Genomic DNA, 20,847 nt, shown 5'->3' with positions numbered 1-20,847 from the left:
TGTTTTTTATCATCATACAAACATCCTTTAAGAACATCCCTCCGAAATTTCAGTTTGATATTTTTATTTATCTAGCCTTAGTGACTTTTTGAACAAGCATATGGTTGTCATTAATATTTGCAACAATTTTGAATCGTCGTATTTCCAAAACCATAACACTAAGCAATCTCCTGATTTTTATCATCATACAAACATCCTTTAAGAACATCCCTTCGAAATTTCAGTTTGATATTTTTATTTATCTAGCCTTAGTGACTTTTTGAACAAACATATGGTTGTCATTAATATTTGCAACAATTTTGAATCGTCGTATTTCCAAAACCATAACACTAAGCAATCTCCTGTTTTTTTTTCCATCATACAAACATCCTTTAAGAATATCCCTTCGAAATTTCATCTTGATATTTTTATTAATCTAGCCTTAGTGACTTTTTGAACAAGCATATGGTTGTCATTAATATTTGCAACAATTTTGAATCGTCGTATTTCCAAAACCATAACACTAAGCAATCTCCTGTTTTTTTTCCATCATACAAACATCCTTTAAGAACATCCCTTCGAAATTTCATCCTGATATTTTTATTAATCTAGCCTTAGTGACTTTTTGAACAAGCATATGGTTGTCATTAATATTTGCAACAATTTTGAATCGTCGTATTTCCAAAACCATAACACTAAGCAATCTCCTGATTTTTATCATCATACAAACATCCTTTAAGAACATCCCTTCGAAATTTCAGTTTGATATTTTTATTTATCTAGCCTTAGTGACTTTTTGAACAAGCATATGGTTGTCATTAATATTTGCAACAATTTTGAATCGTCGTATTTCCAAAACCATAACACTAAGCAATCTCCTGTTTTTTTTCCATCATACAAACATCCTTTAAGAACATCCCTTCGAAATTTCATCCTGATATTTTTATTAATCTAGCCTTAGTGACTTTTTGAACAAGCATATGGTTGTCATTAATATTTGCAACAATTTTGAATCGTCGTATTTCCAAAACCATAACACTAAGCAATCTCCTGATTTTTATCATCATACAAACATCCTTTAAGAACATCCCTTCGAAATTTCAGTTTGATATTTTTATTTATCTAGCCTTAGTGACTTTTTGAACAAGCATATGGTTGTCATTAATATTTGCAACAATTTTGAATCGTCGTATTTCCAAAACCATAACACTAAGCAATCTCCTGTTTTTTTTCCATCATACAAACATCCTTTAAGAACATCCCTTCGAAATTTCAGTTCGATATTTTTATTTATCTAGCCTTAGTGACTTTTTGAACAAGCATATGGTTGTCATTAATATTTGCAACAATTTTGAATCGTCGTATTTCCAAAACCATAACACTAAGCAATCTCCTGTTTTTTTTTCCATCATACAAACATCCTTTAAGAACATCCCTTCGAAATTTCAGTTTGATATTTTTATTTATCTAGCCTTAGTGACTTTTTGAACAAGCATATGGTTGTCATTAATATTTGCAACAATTTTGAATCGTCGTATTTCCAAAACCATAACACTAAGCAATCTCCTGTTTTTTTTCCATCATACAAACATCCTTTAAGAACATCCCTTCGAAATTTCATCTTGATATTTTTATTAATCTAGCCTTAGTGACTTTTTGAACAAGCATATGGTTGTCATTAATATTTGCAACAATTTTGAATCGTCGTATTTCCAAAACCATAACACTAAGCAATCTCCTGTTTTTTTTCCATCATACAAACATCCTTTAAGAACATCCCTTCGAAATTTCAGTTTGATATTTTTATTTATCTAGCCTTAGTGACTTTTTGAACAAGCATATGGTAGTCATTAATATTTGCAACAATTTTGAATCGTCGTATTTCCAAAACCATAACACTAAGCAATCTCCTGTTTTTTTTCCATCATACAAACATCCTTTAAGAACATCCCTTCGAAATTTCAGTTTGATATTTTTATTTATCTAGCCTTAGTGACTTTTTGAACAAGCATATGGTTGTCATTAATATTTGCAACAATTTTGAATCGTCGTATTTCCAAAACCATAACACTAAGCAATCTCCTGTTTTTTTTCCATCATACAAACATCCTTTAAGAACATCCCTTCGAAATTTCAGTTTGATATTTTTATTTATCTAGCCTTAGTGACTTTTTGAACAAGCATATGGTTGTCATTAATATTTGCAACAATTTTGAATCGTCGTATTTCCAAAACCATAACACTAAGCAATCTCCTGATTTTTATCATCATACAAACATCCTTTAAGAACATCCCTTCGAAATTTCAGTTTGATATTTTTATTTATCTAGCCTTAGTGACTTTTTGAACAAACATATGGTTGTCATTAATATTTGCAACAATTTTGAATCGTCGTATTTCCAAAACCATAACACTAAGCAATCTCCTGTTTTTTTTTCCATCATACAAACATCCTTTAAGAATATCCCTTCGAAATTTCATCTTGATATTTTTATTAATCTAGCCTTAGTGACTTTTTGAACAAGCATATGGTTGTCATTAATATTTGCAACAATTTTGAATCGTCGTATTTCCAAAACCATAACACTAAGCAATCTCCTGTTTTTTTTCCATCATACAAACATCCTTTAAGAACATCCCTTCGAAATTTCATCTTGATATTTTTATTAATCTAGCCTTAGTGACTTTTTGAACAAGCATATGGTTGTCATTAATATTTGCAACAATTTTGAATCGTCGTATTTCCAAAACCATAACACTAAGCAATCTCCTGTTTTTTTTCCATCATACAAACATCCTTTAAGAACATCCCTTCGAAATTTCATCCTGATATTTTTATTAATCTAGCCTTAGTGACTTTTTGAACAAGCATATGGTTGTCATTAATATTTGCAACAATTTTGAATCGTCGTATTTCCAAAACCATAACACTAAGCAATCTCCTGATTTTTATCATCATACAAACATCCTTTAAGAACATCCCTTCGAAATTTCAGTTTGATATTTTTATTTATCTAGCCTTAGTGACTTTTTGAACAAGCATATGGTTGTCATTAATATTTGCAACAATTTTGAATCGTCGTATTTCCAAAACCATAACACTAAGCAATCTCCTGTTTTTTTTCCATCATACAAACATCCTTTAAGAACATCCCTTCGAAATTTCAGTTCGATATTTTTATTTATCTAGCCTTAGTGACTTTTTGAACAAGCATATGGTTGTCATTAATATTTGCAACAATTTTGAATCGTCGTATTTCCAAAACCATAACACTAAGCAATCTCCTGTTTTTTTTCCATCATACAAACATCCTTTAAGAACATCCCTTCGAAATTTCAGTTTGATATTTTTATTTATCTAGCCTTAGTGACTTTTTGAACAAGCATATGGTTGTCATTAATATTTGCAACAATTTTGAATCGTCGTATTTCCAAAACCATAACACTAAGCAATCTCCTGTTTTTTTTCCATCATACAAACATCCTTTAAGAACATCCCTTCGAAATTTCATCTTGATATTTTTATTAATCTAGCCTTAGTGACTTTTTGAACAAGCATATGGTTGTCATTAATATTTGCAACAATTTTGAATCGTCGTATTTCCAAAACCATAACACTAAGCAATCTCCTGTTTTTTTTCCATCATACAAACATCCTTTAAGAACATCCCTTCGAAATTTCAGTTTGATATTTTTATTTATCTAGCCTTAGTGACTTTTTGAACAAACATATGGTTGTCATTAATATTTGCAACAATTTTGAATCGTCGTATTTCCAAAACCATAACACTAAGCAATCTCCTGTTTTTTTTCCATCATACAAACATCCTTTAAGAACATCCCTTCGAAATTTCAGTTTGATATTTTTATTTATCTAGCCTTAGTGACTTTTTGAACAAGCATATGGTAGTCATTAATATTTGCAACAATTTTGAATCGTCGTATTTCCAAAACCATAACACTAAGCAATCTCCTGTTTTTTTTCCATCATACAAACATCCTTTAAGAACATCCCTTCGAAATTTCAGTTTGATATTTTTATTTATCTAGCCTTAGTGACTTTTTGAACAAGCATATGGTTGTCATTAATATTTGCAACAATTTTGAATCGTCGTATTTCCAAAACCATAACACTAAGCAATCTCCTGTTTTTTTTCCATCATACAAACATCCTTTAAGAACATCCCTTCGAAATTTCATCTTGATATTTTTATTAATCTAGCCTTAGTGACTTTTTGAACAAGCATATGGTTGTCATTAATATTTGCAACAATTTTGAATCGTCGTATTTCCAAAACCATAACACTAAGCAATCTCCTGTTTTTTTTCCATCATACAAACATCCTTTAAGAACATCCCTTCGAAATTTCAGTTTGATATTTTTATTTATCTAGCCTTAGTGACTTTTTGAACAAGCATATGGTAGTCATTAATATTTGCAACAATTTTGAATCGTCGTATTTCCAAAACCATAACACTAAGCAATCTCCTGTTTTTTTTCCATCATACAAACATCCTTTAAGAACATCCCTTCGAAATTTCAGTTTGATATTTTTATTTATCTAGCCTTAGTGACTTTTTGAACAAGCATATGGTTGTCATTAATATTTGCAACAATTTTGAATCGTCGTATTTCCAAAACCATAACACTAAGCAATCTCCTGTTTTTTTTCCATCATACAAACATCCTTTAAGAACATCCCTTCGAAATTTCAGTTTGATATTTTTATTTATCTAGCCTTAGTGACTTTTTGAACAAACATATGGTTGTCATTAATATTTGCAACAATTTTGAATCGTCGTATTTCCAAAACCATAACACTAAGCAATCTCCTGTTTTTTTTCCATCATACAAACATCCTTTAAGAACATCCCTTCGAAATTTCAGTTTGATATTTTTATTTATCTAGCCTTAGTGACTTTTTGAACAAGCATATGGTAGTCATTAATATTTGCAACAATTTTGAATCGTCGTATTTCCAAAACCATAACACTAAGCAATCTCCTGTTTTTTTTCCATCATACAAACATCCTTTAAGAACATCCCTTCGAAATTTCAGTTTGATATTTTTATTTATCTAGCCTTAGTGACTTTTTGAACAAGCATATGGTAGTCATTAATATTTGCAACAATTTTGAATCGTCGTATTTCCAAAACCATAACACTAAGCAATCTCCTGTTTTTTTTCCATCATACAAACATCCTTTAAGAACATCCCTTCGAAATTTCAGTTTGATATTTTTATTTATCTAGCCTTAGTGACTTTTTGAACAAGCATATGGTTGTCATTAATATTTGCAACAATTTTGAATCGTCGTATTTCCAAAACCATAACACTAAGCAATCTCCTGTTTTTTTTCCATCATACAAACATCCTTTAAGAACATCCCTTCGAAATTTCAGTTTGATATTTTTATTTATCTAGCCTTAGTGACTTTTTGAACAAACATATGGTTGTCATTAATATTTGCAACAATTTTGAATCGTCGTATTTCCAAAACCATAACACTAAGCAATCTCCTGTTTTTTTTCCATCATACAAACATCCTTTAAGAACATCCCTTCGAAATTTCAGTTTGATATTTTTATTTATCTAGCCTTAGTGACTTTTTGAACAAGCATATGGTAGTCATTAATATTTGCAACAATTTTGAATCGTCGTATTTCCAAAACCATAACACTAAGCAATCTCCTGTTTTTTTTCCATCATACAAACATCCTTTAAGAACATCCCTTCGAAATTTCAGTTTGATATTTTTATTTATCTAGCCTTAGTGACTTTTTGAACAAACATATGGTTGTCATTAATATTTGCAACAATTTTGAATCGTCGTATTTCCAAAACCATAACACTAAGCAATCTCCTGATTTTTATCATCATACAAACATCCTTTAAGAACATCCCTTCGAAATTTCAGTTTTATATTTTTATTAATCTAGCTTTAGTGACTTTTTGAACAAGCATATGGTTGTCATTAATATTTGTAACAATTTTGAATCGTCGTATTTCCAAAACCATAACACTTTCATTATACAAAGATCGTTTAAGAACATCTCTTCAAAATTTCAGCTCTATATTTCAGCCTCAATGATTTTTTAAACAAGTCCGTCCATATATTATACAGTACATGTATGTAAACACGATGTTAATCGTTAATGAACAAAATCCTTCCACATTTATTGGTTAACAGCATGCACTTCTATTTTCTTAGGGATGAGACCTAGAAGGATTTTGCGGCAATTTTCAAATATTTCTTCCACTGCAGCCAACATAATTAGTTGTAAGAGACCGTAGCAAATTTGTTGCTAAAGCTCTACAAATAATTTTTTAATACCTTTCACCGATATCTTTTCTTCTTTTCTTGCATGCACTCAGAATAACTTTTACCAATTTACATCCGTCCCAAATAGCACCCCCACGAAATTTACGTATTTTAACTACAAAGATAACGATAATATGGATTTCGATTTATACAATTTAAATACAATTAAAAACATTTAAAAAACGCTTTTCACTACGAACTGATTCCACTGATTGTATTCCTCGAAAATGAAGTCTTCCAAATAACTCCAACGGTATTGGATCTGGAGAACGAGGTGGCCAAGCTATAGGTGCTTCTCTCCAATACGCGTATCGATAAATAAAAGTGATTCATGTATAATTACTGCCCAAAAAAATGACGATTCAATGACAAACACCACAAATTTGTACCTCAGAGTGTTATCCGAAGCAATTATTTCATCAAATAAGATTGTACACGATAAACTGTGACAATATGTACGCGAAAGAGACCGTGTTTAAAATTAAACAATAATACTTTGGTTTAAATAAATTGATTAATTGACCCATACATATACACATTTATATTATTAGCAGTAGGGATCTATTTATTCTGGTTATTTAAGTCATCAAGAATGATTGTTGTTTTATCAACATAACAATCAAAAACAGAGGTATGATATTGAATTGTATAAACAATAATAACTTGTTTATATATTGATAACTATTGTTTATGAAAATAAAGTATAAGAATTGTATTTTTGAATTAATAGGTAATCGTATATTCGTATTTTTTTTTGACAACTGAATTTTCTTCGTGTAATAAATTTACTGTTATAATTCATTGTTTAAACGGTCAATATTCGAGAATTTCTAGTTTCTTGTGTAAGAAATAAATAAACCAAAGAAGAGAAATAAATTAAATACTTTTTGCAATACAAACACTATATTTTATATATCAAAATAATAAAATAAGTTAATGTTATTTGACGTATGTAACAATAAAGAGAAGAAATAGAATTTCTCATTTAGATTTCACCGTTCCTCTCTTGTAAATGGAGGTAATCTAATCCTATTAAATATTGATGGTCTGTATATCGAGAAATCCGTGCTCCTTTGAAACCTCTCGAGCTATAGAAACTGTTCCCACAGGCTATAAACGTTCATTCCAGTTACGAGATTACAGCCGAACAACACATATACACATGTATTATTGAGATTCATTACGTTCTAAAGGCATCGTAATATTGCTTTAATGTATTTAAACTGATTTTTGCGGCGAAGAACTTATTTAAATATTGAACAAAACTACAAGTAAAATAATAACGTAATGCTTTCCCTAGAGCCTACTTAATAACTGGTATTATAGTCCAGACACGTTAGAGCAGTTTTGCCAAAGATACAGCCCACGGGCCACTTCGGGCCCCTTGGCTGTATCAATAAGGCAATGTGCTTTTAGCAGCAAGCGGAAATATCTTATTATTTTTATCGAGAACGATAGAATATTCCACACGATTCGAATCTAAACTAGAATCTTCCTTAACCATATAAAACGAGTGCGTTGGCGCGACATGAGTCAGTTGAGTCGAGTAATCGAAGCGATTGTGAAGGAATTTAATTGTAAATGCGAAGTAGCGATTGCGCATTGTACGCGTGCGATATCTATAATTGTCACGATTTTGGCATAATGTCAAAAAAACGTAAAGTTGATAGTGAGTGCAGAGTTTTTGAGTCTAAATGGAAAATTGCATATGTTTTCATAGACTGGAAAGGTAAACCACTGTTTTTGATTTGTAATTGAACAGTTGTTGTTTGTAAGTTGAATTTGAAGTGAAACTTCAATAAGAATCGATACATTGTCATCTTTAAAACTTCAAGGTCAACAATCGATGTTTACTAAAGCTAATACAGAGGGCGAAGATGTCCTGAAATCAAGTTTAATTGTTGCATTAGAAATCGCGAAAAGATCAAAACACTTCACTGATGGTGATTTTATTAAAGACTGTATGCTGAAAGTTGTCGATGTTTCATTTCCATTTCAAAAGTCAATAATTCAAATTATTTCGCTCTAATGAAACACTGTTGCTTCAAGAATAAATGATTTATTTCTAAAAATGAGACAATTATTTACATCCCGAGCTCTCGACCTTAAAATCCTGTACCTGATGGTGAAATGCTATGTATTATCCTTATTATACGGGACCAAAGCTTGGACCTTTAAGGTGAACTGTTGATGATTTATCTCAAAATTTGGTTCTGAAGGAGAAAATTAAGGAATTTACAAACTTTTCACTGGCTGTTGACTGATATTGTTGATACAAGTTATCCAAAAAGAGTATCGGGTATTTGTTTTCGCGCCACATTCGAAACGGAGCGACGAAAGGGAACGGGGAGGGGTTCGTGGCGTCCGCCATTTTGTGAAGTTTAGTCACGATGGAACAGGATGCATCGCGCATTTTGCGTACGAGCGTATTATCGTAACGGCGAATCAATAGTGACTGCTCGACGTCTGTATCGTGCGGAATATTGTACACGCCACGCCACGCCAAGTAACGATAGCATTAGAAAATGAATCAGGATGTTCGAAAATACAGGTGCTACAGTTAAAATTCAAAACTCAGTTCGCGATGAAGAAACAATTGAAGAAGTTGAGGCGTCGGTTCGTCGAAATCCATCTTTATCCAAAAAGAAATGCTACGCTTTACTTTGACTGGTTTATTATTTATAAACAATATTAAATAATGGTACCGAAATAGTTAGGTTAGGTTATTGGTACTAACAACAAAGCCTTCTATTATTACATACGTTTCAAATTGGAGACCCTTTTCGAAATGCAGGTAAAAGGATTACCTTGGCGATCATTCTTCATTCGTCCGCTGATTTAAGGGATGACTGAAATGGGTTTTATCTGCCGAATTAATCATAAACTTGTGTGAGGATCTCGAGAGATGTACTAGGTAGGCAATTAAGAACGACCGTCAGCCATATTTCAGGAATGGATTATATTACAGCCTCAACAAAAAGAAATTATAACAAAAGAGGGTTCGAGAAAGACGAAGAAATTATTTTTTAGAATTTTAGGTCCACCCCTAAAAGGCGTATTTGAAAATACATCCGTTAATCTTGATAAATCCGTCACGAGCTGTATTACGTACTCGGTCTACCTTTTCGTTTACCTGAAATATTCCCGTTTGGATTTGTTTGCATCCTTATCTTAACGGATTAAAAATCGTTACGAGTTGCAGCGTACCCCATATTTGTTGTGGGGATCCCTATTGAGTAAACCAGAAAGATGCTTTCGATTTTTATGCCTTGAAAGATATTTTTGAAGCTCATGCCTTTTTTATGCAATTTATCTCTTGAGTCAAGTTTTTCCGTTATTGTATTTGGTTCAACGAACGGTAACAAAGTCATTAAAAAATTGTAATCAGCATTTTTAGCCGACATTGTTGAAATTCAACACGCGGTTACACCGAGTCATGAAAATATAAGATGTGCCTATTAAATAACGACACTGGTGTTATAAAACACTTTATTTCCATATTTTACATACTTATTTTTTATAAAATTCAATATATACCCTTTTTCTATCCCCACATTGCTCTATTTTTTCAGGACGCGCGCAGCTTTTTCTGCCGCAGCTTCACCAGACTCAAGTCTTGATCCTTCTCATGCATATTTGGCATTTGAAAAGAGGTAGAAGTCACACGGTGCGAGATCCGAGATTTATTGGCAACCAAGTGTCTATACATATATATTTGCGAGCTTCTTTTTCAAACATCAGGATTTTAGGCGCACGTATTCACACACTTTTCGCTTGTCACGTAAAATTTGCCGCACGCATTCTTCGTCAATTCCTACAGATTTAGCAATCGCACGAATACTACAAAAATGCTGAGACCAGCAAAAGGACCTCTTCTTATGTTTTATTGATTACGAAAAGGCTTTCGATAAAGTAAGACACGATAAGCTGATGGACTGCATTTACAGGAAGGGTCTAGACGATAATGATCTCAAAATCATACGGGCGCTTCATGCTAACCAAACTGCAGTGTTTAAAACTGAAACCGACGACACCGAACTATACAGCATCAAAAGAGGCATGCGACATTTTTAGATCGCATAGAAATTATAGGAGAAGATTATGGCTTTAACATCAACATCAAAAAGACCAAAACCACGATTGTCTCCAAAACATCCAAGCATATTTCTATCAACGTAAATGGTAGCATAAACGAAAATGTCGAGAAATTTAAATATCTGGATTGTTGGATAACAAAAGATATAGACCAAGATATAGAAATAAGATCACGCATCGAGCAAGCAAGAAATGTATTATTATTTTTGTCTAGAACGATATAATCTTCCTAGCGCTTCGAGTTTAGACTAGAATCTTCTTTAACCATATAAAACGTGCGACGGCGCGACGTGAGTCAGTTGAGTCGAGTAATCGAAGCGATACAGTTGGAAAAGGATTTTAATTGCACTGCTTCAAGAATAAATGATTTATTTTTAAAAATACGGTAATTATTTACATCCCGAGCTCTCGACCTTAAAATCCTGTACCTGATGTTGAAATGCTATGTATTATCTTTATTATACGGAACGAAAGCTTGGACCTTTAAAGTGAACTGTTGATGATTTATCTCAAAATTTGGTTCTGATGGAGAAAATTAAGGAATTTACAAACTTTTCACTGGCTGTTGACTGATATTGTTGATACAAGTTATCCAAAAAGATTATCGGGTATTTGTTTTCGCGCCACATTCGAAACGGAGCGACGAAAGGGAACGGGGAGGGGTTCGTGGCGTCCGCCATTTTGTGAAGTTTAGTCCCGATGGAACAGGATGCATCGCGCATTTTGCGTACGAGCGTATTATCGTAACGGCGAATCAATAGTGACTGCTCGACGTCTGTATCACTCACTAAGACGCTTAGAGAGTTTCGAAATGTGGATCTTCCGCACCGACAGGGAACTTATAGAATTAATAATAACTCAAAATACCTCGTATCCGGTACGCATATATAGAAATGACAAATACAGATTTTTGCAACTTCTGATCGAAGGGAAAACGTGGTTCTGGTAAACGACAGGCTTCATGGCTGGAAAATATTCGCTAGTGGACCGGTTTAGACCTTCAGTCGCTGATAAGAAGGGTCAGAGATAGGCCAGCCTTCGTTAGGACACCCAAAACAGAATACTTAGCCTAGTAGACACCAAATTTTTCAATATCTTCATCCGTTTTTAATAAATCATCTCCAACACCTTCCCGGTCATTTTGAAAATGCTCAAACCTCTCAAAAACACGTGAATACGACAAACATTCGTTAGGCTAAAGAAAATTCATCAACATATTTGCGTTGATAGGTTTTAGATAGAAAAAAATAATGAATGAAATTTAAAAATTGAACTGATACTTATAAAAATAGATTGGAAAATCTCCAGAACATATTAAAACTAATGCAGCAGCATATTATGTTGGATTTTTATGTAGAACATAAGTTTTGCAATAAGTAGCTTAGGTCTGAGACGTAAAAGTTTTAAGGCTCAATAAAGTTTCTTATGAAATATCGTTGCGAACAAAAATTAATGTGCTACATGAGGATATGGAAGTACAAGACGAGTTTCCAATATTGCGAGCAATAATCTTCAGAAAAGTATGTAAGTTAAACATTCACGAATCAAACTTTACTTCAAGATGTAAGAATCCCATTTGAGTTAAGAGGAGTATATAATGAAAACTTGAGATTCAATTATGAATTGATGAATTGAATTATGTTTGGAAACTCATATAGAAATGAGAATAATTATTTTCTGTCATTATACATCACACATTTCGTTTTTTATCGAAGTTGTTTCATCTTATCTTCATTTTGTGGAATTTAGATGAAATTTTAATCATCCAAATAACCAAAATCAGTTAAAAATAGTTGGAAAATATCGACATTTCGACCTATTTCGGTCCTTATCGAAATATTTTGTATGATAACTAAAATATACCATTTGCACTAAAAATTACTTAATCATTATACATGGAGAAAGAAATTTGGTACGTTATATGGAAGCAGGTCAACACTTAAGAAGACCTGGTCAAAGAAGACATCGTATAAATCCTAGACAGTTTTTCCAAAGTCTCCGCTTCAAAACAACTTTTGTGACAGATATACTTTGAATAGACTTACCGAAGAGAATCTTACTGACTTACTGAATCTGACTGAGAATCGTAGCACTAGGACCAGCTTTGTCCAGGATTGGAAAAGAATTCCTTGATCAGGCGACAGTACTATTTGTCTCTACAGCTCAAATAAACGTATAAGATCAAATAAAAGATTTGTTAGTTACGTTTTGAGGAGGAATCTCTCGAGCTGCTCGTACTGTCATTTGGATCTAACATCGATGAAAATTGTTTCAACAAAGTAATGCTAGACCGTACGTTGCTCAGCTGGTGTCAAACTTTTTTCAAAGAAGTCGAAATTGCAACTAATGTTTGGCCAGTAAACAGTCTTGATCTTAATGTAATTGGAATATGATCTACCACCTTTTTCAGCAGCTTTCTAACCATCCTAACAGTTTGATGAGCTCATATTAGAGAAAGAGACCAATAGAAAAGTTAATGAACCTGGAAACCGTAATAAATGATAAGTGTGATGTGTAACGTTGTAAAGTACGATCTTCTTCACTTAGTTATGTAAGGAAAAATAAGGAAAACGAGATAAGGCCGGTAATTTCAACCAGTGCGAAGAAAATTCATCGAGACATGAAAATATTCGATCGTAATTACGAAATAAAAAATATTTTTCGAAATATATTAATAATATATATTAAAAATAAAATGTTTTGAATATATTTATTTTGGCGTCAATAACTCTGAAAAGCAAAGCGTCCGTAATGATGTGCCTGTTAGGATTGAATTTCGTACTGAATGATTCGAGTTGAAATGTCACTTCAACGTTACAATATGGAGGTTTTACTTTAGAAACGTCGCATTCGAAAAAGACGCTAGCAGTCGCTTGAGCTATTGGATAACAACGCGTTGGTAGTGAGAATTTAGCTTCGTATTTATAGATGTCGCTAACGTGATTACTTTCCGATGATAACATTATCATTGAATAAACCCATTTTTCTTCGACAACCGAGGTCGAGTCAATCCAATCCACGATTCGTAAACCTTAATTTAAATAAAACAATTCTTTAAAATCACTTTGAAATTCAATTAAAAATTAAGTATAATATTGGTACAATTGGTCCAATCTTGACCGTTCTTGGAAGCGTTTCCGTCTCGGAAAAAAGATCGGCTGGAACACAAAACAGAAACAATTGCCCAAGGATTGTTTTTCGATAGGTTGGAACGAACCAAATGCTTGACTGAAGAAGGATCAAACCAATAGAAATCAAACACAAAATGGAGGTTGTTACGGCGATTGGTGTCCATCATTTTCAACAATTAAAAAAGTTGTTTCCCTGGGGACGAGAATAATTAGAAGATCATCCACGTTCGGGACGTCCTGTGACTACTCCAAACATTAAATTAGTGGAGGAATTGTTCCGAGTGACCGGCGCTCAAAAAACAAAAAAAATTTCGTTCTGAGTATCCTTTTAATTAGCAATTCATGTATATATCTGAATCTCGGAAACGATTTTCATGATATTCAGTATACTGGTGGTTTCAGAGATGTTAAAATGTTATTGTATTAGGGTTTTCCATAATGAACTTTATCGATAATCAACTTAAACACAAACTTTTTTTATTGAAAGTAAAATAACAAGAAAAAAGTGATGTTTGGGTAATCCCAATCTTAAATCTCCCTTTCGGTAGACAAATAATAGTACCAGGAGGAAATTTTCATCGATCTCTTCCTGTACATCTACGTGCGAATAAAACTGATTCATTAGATCTTTTTATCAAGCGATGCTTCTTAAGATACTATAAAATGCAGGGGCCTCGACAATTTGCTGATTATTTACTAAAATTAGGCAATACCAAACTGATCCTAAACACTATGGAAGAAATTGAATTGCCGCAGAATATCATTTCAAGCAACAATCTTATTGGTGAAGTATTTGGTAGCTATTTAGCAGGCGCCTATTAACAAAGATGTTGAAAAAATCGATGATGATATAGTCGCCGAACTTTCCGGATAGTACAAACTCTGCCAAAGCTATGATTCAATGAAAGATCAATCTGAAGGAGCAATTGAACCTAACCTAACCAAAAATTTCCCCAAGACCGTTACGAATGAGTTCTAAGCTCTAAGTTATTGCATTGTGTGCTTTTCTATGGAATTAATCACTTTGGAAACACTGAATTGGAGAAAAAATTCTCTAAAATATTAAAATCCTTCCTCTTTTTATCCACAAAATTTTTATTGGTCCTAATTTAATGTGAAGCGTGAGAAAAAGGACATTTTTGGGTCTACAATAGGCACATACTTAACATTTTGAGATCCCTGTTATTGAGACAAATTATTTTGTCTATATTTCTGGGACACTATTTCCTACAAAGATAGTGATGTTATGTTTGAGAATTTGGGACATTGTTGTAGATATTTAGTGTGTAAAATGATTGCTTGTATCACAATAATCGTATAGGGTTGAAAGAAGAAGATAATTCGTTATTTGATAAAAAATAAATAAATATTCAAGTAAAATACTGGGTATGACCTGTTTTTTTTCTATCGAACTCTGCTATAGTCGGCCATATAAATATTTTTTGACTAGCGGTGGACATTTTGTAATCAGTGACGACAGCTCTCTTATACTTTTTGACAACAGTATCTACTGCAGTATCAAGTATTTCATCTAAAATTACAAGTTAAGTAATAATCTAAGCGCCAGTATATAGCAGACATGTCATAATTCAGTAAATTTTTCCAAGGACTTTCTTATGTTTGCTGTTTATTAGATGGGCACTAACTAAGCTAACTAAGATAATCTTTAGTTCTATTTATAAGGAATAATCATCATTTTCACGAATATTACTAGGACTAGGACTTTCCCGACTAAAATTTCTTCCTAATTTCATTAAACCTTATTAAGAGATTCTTGACGAGGTCCACGCCAGGACCGCATTAGGTTAATCCTATTGAAAGGAAATGAATTTTTCTTCATACTTTCCAGGTCATTTCCAAGCAAGGAATCGCTAAGGATCACCTTACTAAAATAAAGACTATTTCTTATTTGATTATCCTGACGAAGTCCTTATCATGTCCATACAAAGAATCTCTCAGTTTCAACTTACTGGAAAAAAGAATATTTTTTATGAGGTTTCCCTGATCATGTCCATATAAGGAACCTCTCATGATGAGGACCATGTAAAGTAATCCTGATCAGAACCTTATAAGGTAACATTTACAAGGATTTTATGGGGTTATCTTGATAAGTTTTTCAATTACACTGAGGAAAGAAAATAAATAATAGAGAATTATAAAAAATCATCGAAGTGAAACTGTCAACTGTCAAAAATGAAGTGGCTAGAGTCACATTTAAGGAAGTTAAAGTTGTCTACTCCAGAGCGTTCCTAAAGTGTTTTGCAATACGGGACTGTCAACTGTCACTACATGGAACACTCAAAACGCAACTTTCGGTATGTAAACGAATACAGAACGAACAACTTTCAGATGGCGTCGTCTAAAAAAGTATTTGAAAGAATTGGAAGGAAGTATGTACTAACAGTAATGATTCGTCGCCCAACCACAACACGATTGAATTGTGGGACAAATTGTACAGGGAAATTAGAAAACAATGTCCAATCTACATCTTTGGAATAACTAACGAATGTAACCAAATAGACGACGATTATTGGTTGAAATTTGTTACAGACAATGCAAAAATTGTACATAGAAATAATAAAAGCAAAAGAAGGTTACATAGATGAATCAAAATTTTGAATCGGTAAACTTTTATTACAGTTTATCAAGATTGATAAATTTCAGATACGTCAGATGGTTATGGTAATAGTTGGTATTCAAATATCGATTTCTGCATATCTATCGGTTATAAATTTGTACCTTAGTGAACTTCATCAAGATAGTAGTAGTATATAATTAGGAATATATGAATATAGGAATATTTAAAAAAATTATCCTCAAGATATGAAGAATAGAATAAGATATCATCCTCATGTATAATCAGCAGCCCAACGTAGACTCAAACAACATGATTCATACGACCTAATAAATAGGTTTCCCAAAAGATAAAACTAATTAATTTAATTATTACTTATAGCTGTAAGACATACTCACACGATTCCTATTGGACATGCAACCAGAGGATTCGGTCCCGGGATCCCGAAGACCGGGATCCCTATCATATTTCAATTCAATCAATTCAATGAATCCCGAATCCCGGGATTTTCGGGACTAATATATAAGTCAATAAAAATGTACGTGAAACGAAACGCACTTACTTTCATTTGACGTTAAACGTCAAAATTTGCCGGCCATCTTGTTTACACAGCTGATTGCGTTTTTTTCTTGTAACGACCGGTGTCGGATTAAGTACGTGTGTAAAATAGTGTAAAAATTACGCTTCAGATCGTGTAAGTATTGATATTTATATTGTTAATTGGTGATAAACAATTAATTTATTAAAAAAAACAACAATGCATTGATGTGTATGAGTAAATATAGATGAAAAACAGCTTAAGTTTTTTCCGTTGATCTAAGAGGTTATGTTTAAGATGTACATAGATTTAAATGTTTTTTTTTCTTTTTTGTTTAGGTTTAAGAATTAAGTAACAATGTCACTGTCCAAGGAAAGTTTTTATGTCAAACATAAAAAAGATGAAGACGTTAAGTCAATTCGGAACCGTTTTTTAGTCGACAAAACGGGTAGCTCAGCACAATGTAAGCGTTGTTTAGCTATTTTAAAAACCTTAGGAGGATCAACCAAAGGCCTACATACTCATCTATTTTCAAATCATTCCGTAAAAGTAGATTCTGCTAAGGCATCTTCCTCAACGAGCCAAAATAATGAAGGACCACCTTCGAAAAGAAAAATGACGTCAGTCGCCGACTATTTTGTGAAATCTGATACTCTTGACGATGTTTTGGCCCGCATGACTGCGCTAGATGGTTTTCCTTTTAGCGTATTTGCGACATCAAACGATTTAAGTTAATGCTGAAAACTTGTTAATACGGAACACCAAGTTTGTTTTGCACATGGTATTCATTTAGCCGTTTGTGATTTATTGTATAAAAAGACACCTGTAAATGAGACTACCAGTAATGATATTGATGACTCGGATGATGATAATGAAGGACTAGACTCGGGATTAGTCATTGAAACTGGAAATGGTCCGGATTTGACTTATGATGATCGAAATGCTGAGCGATTTGATCTTTCAAAAACTAGTGTAAAACAGGCACTTATTGATCTTAATAATCCTGTACCATTTGAAGAGTCAGATTATCAACTTATCAGTGAGATAATCAAGGTATTGGCGCCAGTTAAATTATTATCTGTAGAATCACTTTGTCGTTCTGATGCCAGTTTGTGCAAGTTTCTTTTTCAACAATTGATAAGTGACATTGACTCAATTTTGGCTTCTAAATTGAAGACACATTTATTCAACCGCTTGAAAGATCGTCGACCAAGTGAGTTAAGTGGAGTATCTACAAAATCCTCATAATGAGAAGACTGAGCTGGAGACTGATTGTGATGTAAAGGAGTTATTTTGAAAAATTGAAAATAGTGATAATGAAGAAAATGACATTAAACCCACGCAGACAACTAGTAAAACTGATTTAACATTAAAAGAAAAGCCCCAGAACGAAATAGAAAACAGTATGAAAACTATAAATCCTGAAGGATATAAAGAAACTGATTTTTCTATGATCCTTAAGCAAGAAATGAATCTTTATGTGGTTATAATTTGGAGAAGGCTTATGAAAATTTATTGACAATTCCTTCAACTTCCATCGAACCTGAACGCGCTTTTTTAGCTGCTTCATATGAGACGTTGGATGCGTTGTTATGTCTTAGATTTTATTTTCGTGGCTTAAATTAGTAAATTATAGTTTCTGGTCTATTTGATTTAAAATATGAGTCTTATTAGCATTGATCTCTTTTGACAAATTTTAACAAGTTGATTTTTTCAAGTTTATTGTAAAATAAAATGAACAAACTGAGCAATAATTTATCAAACTATTTTATAAGGGCCTAGTTTGTTAATTTTATTAGAAGAAATTATAATTTTGTTTTGTTTCTGAAGATTTAAGTAAAGATTTAAAATAAAAAATTGATTTTTATATGTTTTACTTTCTTTTTGCTACCACTTTCTACTACTAATACAATCCCGGGACTATCCCGGAATCCCGGTATTAACTGTTGATAATCCCGAAATCCAGGGACTAGAAAAATCGACCGGGATCGAATCCTCTACATACAACCCTTCTTATAAATAACAAACATATGAATATCCTGGAAATTTTTTTTTGTTTTTATATGCCGTGTCTTCTTAGATAATAAGCACATTTGTTTATTAGCCGAAAAATTTTCATTACCTACAAATCTTTTGCTAAATTCTTCATGATTTTGATATACCTCACAATTTTTTCTCGTCAATCCTTTCGGGATATCTATGGGATAGTCAGTTGGAAGGGGAATGGTTGATTTAGGTTTATAAATCGTATGACTACTTTTTTCATTTTCCAAATTTTCGATTTCGTTATCGAAATCTAAGCTCAAATCTGGTTTAATATCCCTTTGATATATTGATTGGTATCTGTTATAGATATCCGGAGTCACAGAAATTTTATCAAAACCTATAAATAAATTTCTTATTTACTATACTTTCTGATATGTTTATGTTTCTAAATAGTCTTGATTTTAAACCTCTTCTGATTCAAAATTAGTTTGTTCGTCGATTTTGTATATAAATAAATTATATGATACGAGGGTTGCCTTTTTTTTACAAAAAACGTATCAGAAACGAAAAGGGTTAAGTTCCTCATTTTACTACATCTAGAGATTGCACGCATGAAACACCAATTGTTCGTGGAAGATTCTTTCCATCGATAGAGCAAAAAACTAAACAGCATCTACAAACAGTTTAGTAAGTCGATGTTTTGATTTGAACTTCATGGTGGTTTTTTCCTCTCAAGTTTTTAAAAAAGCGAAACAGACACAAACAAGTTCGAAAATGTATAATAACTTTTCGAAATATTTGCTTTAAGATGTATATAAATATCCTAAGAGACGCTTCTATATGTTTGTCTCTGAAATTCTGCAGATCAATTGTGAACAGTCTTGTCTTATGGTGTTTCACCACCGAGGCGATTCTGTGCATTGGTCTTGAGTAAGGCCTTATTTGAAATCATAAAAGCCTTCTCGAGTAATTTCCTTTTGTTTAGAAACTTGATTCTTCTAAACGTTCACTATCAACAACTTAATCAGCTAATTTCTATTAGACGAGGAAATAATTTAGAGATATTTTGAGATATTTTGAGAGATTTTTGCATAGTCACATTTTAATCACCTACCTCTTATGATTATAACATTTTTGACGGTGGGTAAATTAGTGGACGACATTTATTTTAATTGTGGTAGAATCAATTTTCATCAAAATGCACTTTTTTGACAAAATGCTAAATGTCAAAAGAGACATGGCACAACATGACACTATTTCGATTTAATGCTAAGCCAAAGAATGTTAACTTTTTGTCTATGGTGATTTTATTATTAGTTTTCGCTATGTTTATGATGTCATCTGTCAAAATTTGACAGAAAATTAGTTTCAATATTCATATAAAGCAAACCGTATCGGTTGGTAGATAAATATAGAAGTTGATTGATAGAAGAAGAAAATAAACATTATTTTTCATAATTATTTCTATTTTTCAAGTCCATTTTGTTAGTTCAGCGATGGTCTAATCTTTTTAACCCTTAAAAATAGTCTTTCTCCTCAAAGTAGGGGTTTACGTATATGATAACGTCCTCTCCTGATGGAAATCTCTCTTCTGAAAATGAAACTTTGGGGTTAGAAAGCAGGAACAAGTCGCTGAGGGCTAGATCTGGTAAATACAATGGGTGTTCAGCCAATTCGAAGTGTAATTCGAGAATTTTAGCTATTGCGAGAGAACAAGCGTTGTTCTCATGAAAAAACATTTTCCTTTTCTTCAAATACGTTTTTCCTGCACTTTTATTTCATCAAGAAATAATGTGTACGAGTCTCCTACCTTTTTGAAGATTGACATAATCCCATGACTATCCCAAAACAGTCTATAGCTTTTCCAGCCCTTTCTTGTCCACTGATTACGCCAAAAAATTTTTCTTATCAAAAAGCACGTGTATGTGAACTCATAAAGTGCTTGTTATTGTTAAATGTCGAAGTGGGCGTATTTTTTACGTAGTAAAACAATTTCAAAAACCAAAAAATTGCAACCTCATTATTATTCTCAAAGTGCTTCGTCCAATGGAATGATTTAAAACTACTTGTAAAAGTACATGAACACGGATGATGCTGAACGCCTCATTTATTATAACTAATCCAGAAAGAGTTGATAAAATCCTTATAATTGGTGTCCCAATAAGAGATTGAGCAACGAGACAGTTGATACAGAAAAAGTACGCATGCGCCAAAGTTTA

General features: G+C 32.6%; 2 protein-coding genes across 13 annotated transcripts in view; both read right to left on the bottom strand.

Annotated features, from left to right (window-relative positions):
* LOC130894660 (potassium/sodium hyperpolarization-activated cyclic nucleotide-gated channel 2) overlaps positions 1–20,847 on the bottom strand; it is a 147,484-nt gene that overhangs the window by 103,998 nt on the left and 22,639 nt on the right. The window lies entirely within an intron of this gene.
* LOC130894663 (uncharacterized) lies at positions 13,079–19,902 on the bottom strand. Its single transcript, XM_057801613.1, has 4 exons — positions 19,743–19,902; positions 18,765–19,025; positions 14,923–15,060; positions 13,079–13,429 (listed from the first exon to the last, which is right to left on the bottom strand). The coding sequence occupies exons 1-4, from the start codon at positions 19,789–19,791 to the stop codon at positions 13,083–13,085; spliced, it is 795 nt and encodes a 264-aa protein (XP_057657596.1). The 5' UTR covers positions 19,792–19,902; the 3' UTR covers positions 13,079–13,082.

The sequence above is a fragment of the Diorhabda carinulata genome, chromosome 5 (genome assembly GCF_026250575.1).
Source record: "Diorhabda carinulata isolate Delta chromosome 5, icDioCari1.1, whole genome shotgun sequence".
NCBI lineage: Eukaryota > Metazoa > Arthropoda > Insecta > Coleoptera > Chrysomelidae > Diorhabda > Diorhabda carinulata.
Note: the sequence above shows the minus strand (reverse complement) of the source record. Positions and strands in the feature narration are given on the sequence as shown.

What these genes read in the sequence shown, in the direction of transcription:
- LOC130894663 (XM_057801613.1), bottom strand. Translation starts at nt 19,791, where the DNA reads ATGTCGTCCACTAATTTACCCACCGTCAAAAATGTTATAATCATAAGA. An exon ending in ATTTAGCAAAAGATTTGTAG is followed by an intron (nt 15,061 to 18,764) that starts GTAATGAAAATT and finishes TTGTAATTTTAG; the next exon opens with ATGAAATACTTGATACTGCA. An exon ending in GTTCGATAGAAAAAAAACAG is followed by an intron (nt 13,430 to 14,922) that starts GTCATACCCAGT and finishes ATTTAAATTAAG; the next exon opens with GTTTACGAATCGTGGATTGG.